The sequence below is a fragment of the Ovis aries genome, chromosome 1, assembly GCF_016772045.2.
Source record: "Ovis aries strain OAR_USU_Benz2616 breed Rambouillet chromosome 1, ARS-UI_Ramb_v3.0, whole genome shotgun sequence".
Taxonomy (NCBI): Eukaryota; Metazoa; Chordata; class Mammalia; order Artiodactyla; family Bovidae; genus Ovis; species Ovis aries.
The window spans coordinates 102,588,780-102,595,651 of record NC_056054.1 but is presented as its reverse complement, the minus strand read 5'-3'; the positions used below and the strand labels follow the sequence as shown (position 1 = coordinate 102,595,651).

The following is a 6,872-nucleotide window of genomic DNA, read 5'->3' as shown; positions in this document are numbered from 1 at the left end:
TGACTGTGTGGATCACAATAAACTGTGAAAAATTCTTCAAGGGATGGGAATACCAGACCACCTGACCTGCCTCTTGAGAAACCTGTATGCAGGTCAGGAAGCAACAGTTAGAACTGGACATGGAACAACAGACTGGTTCCAGGAAAAGAAGTACATCAAGGCTGTATATTGTCACCCTGCTTATTTAACTTATATGTAGAGTACATCATGAGAAACGCTGGGCTGGAAGAATTACAAGCTGGAATCAAGATTGCCAGGAGAAATATCAATAACCTCAGATATGCAGATGACACCACCCTTATGGCAGAGGGTGAAGAGGAACTCAAAAGCCTCTTGATGAAAGTGAAAGAGGAGAGTGAAAAAGTTGGCTTAAAGCTCAACATTCAGAAAACGAAGATCATGGCATCTGGTCCCATCACTTCATGGGAAATAGATGGGAAACAGTGGAAACAGTGTCAGGCTTTATTTGTGGGGGCTCCAAAATCACTGCAGATGGTGACTGCAGCCATGAAATTAAAAGACACTTACTCCTTGGAAGAAAAGTTATGTCCAACCTAGATAGCATATTGAAACGTAGAGACATTACTTTGCCAACAAAGGTCTGTGTAGTCAAGGCTGTGGTTTTTCCTGTGGTCATGTATGGATGTGAGAGTTGGACTGTGAAGAAAGCTGAGGGCCGAAGAATTGATGCTTTTGAACTATGGTGTTGGAGAAGACTCTTGAGAGTCCCTTGGACTGCAAGGAGATCCAACCAGTCCATTCTGAAGGAAATTAGCCCTGGGTTTTCTTTGCAAGGAATGACGCTAAAGCTGAAACTCCAGTACTTTGGCCACCTCATGAGAAGAGTTGACTCATTGGAAAATACTTTGATGCTGGGAGGGATTGGGGGCAGGAGGAGAAGGGGACGACAGAGGATGAGATGGCTGGATGGCATCAGTGACTCGATGGAAGTGAGTCAGGGTGAACTCCGGGAGTTAGTGATGGACAGGGAGGCCTGGCGTGCTGCGATTCACGGGGTCGCAAAGAGTCCGACACAACTGAGTGACTGAACTGAACTGAGTTTTTCTCATTCTATTGTTTTACTCTGTTTCTTTACATTGATCACTTAGGAAGGCTTTCTTATCTCTCCTTGCTATTCTTTGGAACTCTGCATTCACATGGAAATATTTCTCCTTTTCTCCTTTGTCTTTCACCTCCTTTCTTTTCTCAGCTATTTATGAGGTCTCCTCAGACAATCATCTTGTCTTTTTGCATATCTTTTACTTGGGAATGGTTTTAGTGAACCTCCTGTTCAGTGTTACAAACCTCAGCCCATAGTTCTTGAGGCACTCTGTCAATCAGATGTAATCTTTTGAATCTATTTGTCACTTCCACTGTGTAATTGTAAGGGATTTAATTTAGGTCATACTTGAATGAATAGTGGTTTTCCCTGCTTTACTCAATTTAAGTCTGAATTTTGCAATAAGAAGTTCATGATCTGAGCCACATTCAGCTTCCAGTCTTGTTTTTGCTGGCTCTTATAGAGCTTCTCCATCTTCTGCTGCAAAGAATATAATCAATCTGATTTCAGTATTGACTATCTGGTGATGTCCATGTGTAGAGTTGTCTCTTGTGTTGTTGGAAGAGGATGTTTGCTATGACGTTCTATTGGCAAAACTCTACTAGCCTTTGCCCTGCTTCATTTTGTACTCAAGGCCAAACTTGTCTGTTACTCCAGATATCTTTTGACTTCCTACTTTTGCATTTCAGTACCCTATGTTGAAAAGGACATCCTTTTTTTTTTTTTTTTTTCGGTGTTAGTTCTAGAAAGTCTTGTAGGTAATCATTGAACTATTCAACTTCAGCTTCTTTGGCATTAGTGATTGGGGCCTAGACTTGGATTACCATGCTATTGAATGGTTTGCCTTGGAAATGAACAGAGATCAGTCATTTTTGAGACTGCACCCAAGTACTACACTTCAGACTCTTTTGTTGACTATGGAGGCTACTCCATTTCTTCTAAGGGATTCTTGCCTGCAGTAGTAGATATAATGATCATCTGAATTAAATTCGCCCATTCCAGTCCATTTTAGTTCACTGATTCTTAAAATGTCGATGTTCACTCTTGCCATCTCCTGTTTGACCACTTCCAGTTTACCTTGATTCATGGACCTAACATTTCAGGTTCCTATGCAATATTGTTCTTTACAGCATCAGAATTTACCTCCATCACCAGTCTCATCCACAACTGGGCATTATTTTTGCTTTGGCTCAGCTTCTTCATTCTTTCTGGAGCTCTTTCTCCTCTCTTCTCCAGTAGCATTTTGGGCACTTACTAACCTGGGGTATTCAATCTTTCAGTGTCATATCTTTTCATCTTTTCATACTCTTCTCAATTTCATACTCAATTCAATTCAACTCAATCCCATAATGTCTAACTCAATTAGCTTTTAGCCTTGTCCCATTGCTTCTGTTTTCTCATTAAAAATTATTAAGATACCCTATCACAGAAGTACCTCTGTTTTCTTTTAGTACCCCATCCAAAAGAAAACTTCATTTCCTTGAACGCTTGGGCTTCCCTTGTGGCTCAGCAGGTAAAGAATCTACCTGCAATGCAGGAAACCTGGGTTCGATCTCTAGGTTGGAAAGATTCTCTGGAGAAGGGAAAGGTTACTCACTCCAGTATTCAGGCCTGGAGAATTCCATGGACTGTATAGTACACAGGGTCGCAAAGAGTCGGACATGACTCAGCAACTTTCACTTCACTTGAGCCCTACCCCAAAATTACCTAACACAAACCCAAATTCTTTAGCGAGCACCTCTTAATGTTTCCCCATCATGTACTGTATCATTGCAGCAAGCCAATCAACATAACTTTGTTCTACTGTATGTGCACTCCTGGTGGTCTTTGCATGGGGAATATAGATGATGCTCAACAGAAGTTTATTAAGTAAAGGAAATGACTTAAAGGAGAAGGAATTACATAGGAGGGTTGGTGGGACAGTTAGTAAGGGGAAGGGACTCAAGGCAAATATCCACCTGTGAGAAGAAAGAGGAAAGGTGGTATCTCCATCCAAAGTCACAGACCAGGAACCACGATGGACACTTCAGAAGCTCTGAGCTCCCTAGGACCATGCCATCATTAGAACGGCCATTTTCCTGCCTAGCATTCTCTTAGCCTCCATCACCAGCAAAGCTAGGCGAGCTAGCTATGAGGTTTTCAATACTGTATGTCCCACTTCAGTATTATCACTAGTCTCATGTGAGAAAGGACCAGTTCCACCATTCACTAGTAATTCCTTCGAATGCACCATCAATTGGTGGGTCCTCAACAACATGAGGGAAATGGATACTCCAGCATAGTCCTAGGACTAAGCCTACTTATCCCTTCAACAAGAGATGCCTTCTTAAGACAGGAGAATATCAGCACGGAAGGTCAGTGACAACTCTGACCCTTTCCCATTCCCTCATCCCCAAGTTACTATTCCTTATATACCACTGCAATTCATTCTGCCATACACAACTCAAAATAAAATAGGGAACCCCCAGGCTTTAAAGTAGGTAAGCTGTAAAGTGCAAATCTGTATACAGAATTTTGTACCTAAAAGCAAGAAAATACAGAAAATAATCACATATATTTACCATAAAAATATTTCATTTAAAAATGTGTTTAATTTAAATATAAATAATTAAATTTCTGTTGTACTTCTGAATGTATTCTTTTGGAAACAAACAGCAAAATGCAGCTATTGTGATAGTAGAGATGAAATCAATGGCAAATTCATCTCTAGTACTTGAAAAAAAAATCCAGGAGGGGGGCTTCCCTGGTGGCTCAGTGGCAAAGAATCCTGCCAATGTGGGAAACATGAGTTTGACCCCTGGTCCGGGAAGATCCCACATGCCATGGAAAAAATAAGCTCTTGGATGTGTACTCAGGTGCTCAGTCACATCTGACTCTTTGGGACCTCATGGGCTCTAGCCTGCCAGGCTCCTCTCTCCATGGGACTTTTTAGGCAAGAACACTGGGGGGGGGGGGGGTTGCCCATCCTTCCTCTAGGGGATCTTCCTGATCCAGGGATCAAACCTGCATCTCCTGCAACATCTGCACTGACAGTGGATTCTTTACCACTGAGCCACCTGGAAAGCCCAACTAAGCCTGAGCACCACAACTACGGAACCTGGGCTCTAGAGTGCAGGGGCTGCAACTGCTGAAGCCTGTGCACCCTGGAACCTGTACTCTGCAACAAGAGAAGCCACTGCAATGAGAAGTCAGCACACAGCAGCTAGAAGGTAGCCCCTGCTCGCCATAACTAGAGAAACACCTGCACAGCAACGAAGACCCAGAACAGCCAAAAAAATAAATAGATAAAGAAAATCATTTTAAAAATGCAATGGAAAAATGGGATTCAGGTTTTATACAAACCTGAGAAACTCTCAGATCTATTCTATTAAATGTGATGTATATAATATCACCATCATCAGCAGCCTCATCAACAGCATCATATTGAACAAATCATCTGCATGACTTTCATCAATCATCTGAAGCATTTCACACTGGTAGATCATTTTATTTTTTATAATCAATATCATTGTATCTCACAGGAAACTAACTATGGACAAACTGGATTTTTCTCATGAGTCTTGTGATCTCAACTATTGTGAGTCCTTTCGATACTTAAATTGTTCGTTTATATAATTCTCTCTTAGTTCTCTTAAGGGGTCTCTCTGCATCCCATCCTACATCTGTTGCCCAACACATCTCATCTCCAGGGTCCAGTGGTCTCAGACCACTCTATCTCCAGATGTCAGGAGCCAATTACATCTGAAAATGTCATTACCCTTGGAAATATGCAGAAATAAGACAGTGGCATTTGGAGACAACTGTATCACAGGACAAATCACATGGTGTCAGACATACGTGTTTGTTTCTGTGAAGTCTGTCCACTTAAACTTGAAATGTTCAAGGTCAGGAAATAGGTCACATATATCTCTACAGCCTCACATTTCTTCATTCAGCAAAGATGCAAGAGGCAGAGCTGAAATTAAAGCATCTGAGCTGCATGAATGAAAGGAGAAACGGCAGGTCCCCAACACACCTAGGGAGTCGTCATCCACGTTTCCTGATTCCCTCTCACCTGACATCTTGGCGAGGATGCAGGAAGAAGCTGGAAACCCAGGATGGGAGTGTGTGTCACCCTCCCCCTGGTTGTGAAAGCAGCAGGATGCTCGTGCCGTGCATCACACACCCGGAACAGAATAAAAGGGCTCCTGCCCTGGGCTCCGCATCCACAGCTTCCTCAGGAGCATCCTTCTCCTGCTTCCACTGCAGCGGTGAGTGACTGGAGGGGACAGAGCCTCAGCAGGGAGTGTGGCGGAGACAAACTTGGGGTTGGTGGGGAAGAGTGAAGCAGAGGTGTCTGTGGAGGCAGCAAGAATCAGACTTTGGAGAGCAGCTGGGGGCAGGGCAGGGGACAGTAAGCAACATTGTGGGAGGAATCAGGGTCTAGGACACACCAGAACCCTGGCTCTCAGCATCTCCCCACTCATCATTCTGAAACACACACACACACACAGACATCCTCCAGGGGTCACTTCCCAGTGTGGTGTATTTGCCTCTGTGTTTCTATGGGGCCCACTTAGAGGATGACAGCATGGTTCTGGGAGTAGAGTGAGGGAACTGTCTTGCCAGGTCAGTTGAACTTGAGATCTATTTCTATTTTTCTCCTGAACATCACAGCTCAGGAGGCAGCTAGGATTAGGAGTATAGGCCCTAGTAAGACCACTCACAGGGGAGACAGTGGCCTGGAGCTTGTGCACTAATCTTTTCTCCTTGAATGTGTCCAGGCTCACTGACCTCCCGCCGAGATGTCCTGCCAGCAGAACCAGCAGCAGTGCCAGCCCCCTCCCAAGTGCCCCTCCCCCAAGTGTCCCCCAAAGAGCCCAGCACAGTGTCTGCCTCCAGCCTCCTCAGGTTGTGCCCCCACCTCTGAGGGCGGCTGCTGCCTGGGCCTCCACAGGCGCCGCAGGTCCCACCGCTGCCGGCGCCAGAGCTCCGACTCCTGCGATGGTGACGGTGGTCTGCAGTCCGGGCGCTCTGGCTGTGGCCAGGGATCTGGAGGCTGCTGCTGACCTGGCCTCTTGATGCTGAGACATGCGATTTCAGAGGAAACAAGAATCCAAAGACTTTGTCAGCCTAGTGTGTTCCCTCCCAATACCCCAGTCTCCGAGCCCTTGGCCAGTGCTGAGATGCTCCTGAAGAGAGGCTGAGCCCTCCACAGTGGCTCTTGCTATCCACTCTCCAGGAGCCTACGGGGTTTCCAGCTCATCTCTGCAGGAAATTATAGTATCTGCCCCCTTGATTGTCATCACCCCTGTCTGACCCTATGAAAGAATAAAGTTTTTGTTTTCTCTGCATCCTAGACTGTCTGTGACTTTGCTGCAGTGCAGGCTGTTCTGTGGGAAAAGGAAATGGCAAACCACTCCAGTATTCTTGTCTAGGGAACCCCATGGACAGAGGAGTCTGGCAGGCAACAATCCATGGGATTACAAGAGACTTATTTGGGTTTCCCTGGTGGCTCAATGGTAAAGAATCCGTCTGCCAGCGCAGGAGATGCCAGTTCAATCCCTGGGTCCAGGAAGATCCCCTGGAGAAGGAAATGGCAACCCGCTCCAGTATTCTGGCCTGGGAAATCCCACAGACAGAGGAGCCTGGTGGGCTACAGTCCTTGGGGTCAAGAAGGAGTTGGACATGACTGAGCGGCTAAACAAATAGCAGGCTACTCTGTGAGTCTCTCTCCCCTCTGCTCCTCCAGCCACCACCACTTTGCATAAGAAATAATACACTGATTCTAGACCAGAAAAATTAACAGCTCCAACTCCTCCAAAAGGGCTTG

General features: G+C 45.2%; 1 protein-coding gene across 1 annotated transcript; it reads left to right on the top strand.

Annotated features, from left to right (window-relative positions):
* The first annotated feature begins 5,263 nt into the window (after nucleotides 1-5,263).
* On the top strand, nucleotides 5,264-6,393 carry LOC114113200 (late cornified envelope protein 3B-like). Its single transcript, XM_027965058.2, has 2 exons — nucleotides 5,264-5,310; nucleotides 5,824-6,393. The coding sequence occupies exon 2, from the start codon at nucleotides 5,845-5,847 to the stop codon at nucleotides 6,106-6,108; it is 264 nt and encodes an 87-aa protein (XP_027820859.1). The 5' UTR covers nucleotides 5,264-5,310; nucleotides 5,824-5,844; the 3' UTR covers nucleotides 6,109-6,393.
* The last annotated feature ends 479 nt before the right edge of the window (nucleotides 6,394-6,872 follow it).